General features: G+C 56.7%; 1 protein-coding gene across 1 annotated transcript in view; it reads right to left on the bottom strand.

The window, feature by feature from the left end:
• The window catches only part of ACA1_301980 (WD domain, G-beta repeat-containing protein), a gene marked incomplete at both ends in the record, with an annotated part of 1627 nt that extends 1196 nt beyond the window's left edge, over positions 1-431 (bottom strand). Inside the window, 3 exons of the mRNA XM_004356940.1 lie at positions 69-142; positions 207-306; positions 394-431. Coding sequence (XP_004356995.1) covers positions 69-142; positions 207-306; positions 394-431 — 212 coding nt within the window. The remainder of the gene's footprint in view (positions 1-68; positions 143-206; positions 307-393) is intronic.
• Between the last annotated feature and the right edge of the window lie 258 nt (positions 432-689).

Genomic DNA, 689 nt, shown 5'->3' with positions numbered 1-689 from the left:
TGGCCACCAGGACGCTCATCATGATGATCTTAATGTAGCCGCGCGAGGGCCAAGAACTACGAACGCACCTGTACAAGAGCGCCTCTGACGACGCGTCAAAAATCCACAACGAGCCGTCCGAGCACCCGGCCCACACCGAGCCCTGTCGCCACGAAAAATGAGCGTCGAGGGGAGAAAAAAAAGACTTGACAGTGGTGATGGCGAACGTTGTCTACTCCGGTGGTCATGTCCCCGCCGCGAGGGATGAGCGTGAGGCATTGAATCGCGTCTGAGACGAACGAGCTCACCCGCTTGCTCATGCGGAAACTGGGCAGAAGCGGAAACAAAAGAGCGCGAATGCACGGTGAGAAAATGCAGCTGTCGGAGCAATCAATCAATTGGTCAGCGACGCACTTCTTCACGATAGCAATCTGCCTGGAGGGCTCCAACATTCTCTGCAGGCCGGCCAACTCTTCGTAGACCCACCCAAAGGAGATGGCGACGTTCTGTCCCGGAGAAGAGTGGTGAGTGATTGATTAGTGGCGCAACTTTGGCCAGTGTACACGAGGCGTACGTTGTGGTTGAGGCAGGCAGACGCAACACGCAAGATCCTCGCTTTCCAGTCGGCCTCCGCCCCTTTCCAGCTGGGATACTCTCGGAGCTTTGACCTGAGCCGATAGTCTCCCCAGTCAATTGTACGCACGACACCG

This window comes from Acanthamoeba castellanii (genome assembly GCF_000313135.1).
Source record: "Acanthamoeba castellanii str. Neff unplaced genomic scaffold scf7180000083222, whole genome shotgun sequence".
NCBI lineage: Eukaryota > Discosea > Longamoebia > Acanthamoebidae > Acanthamoeba > Acanthamoeba castellanii.
The sequence above is the reverse complement of the archived record's forward strand: the minus strand, read 5'-3'. Positions and strand labels throughout refer to the sequence as shown.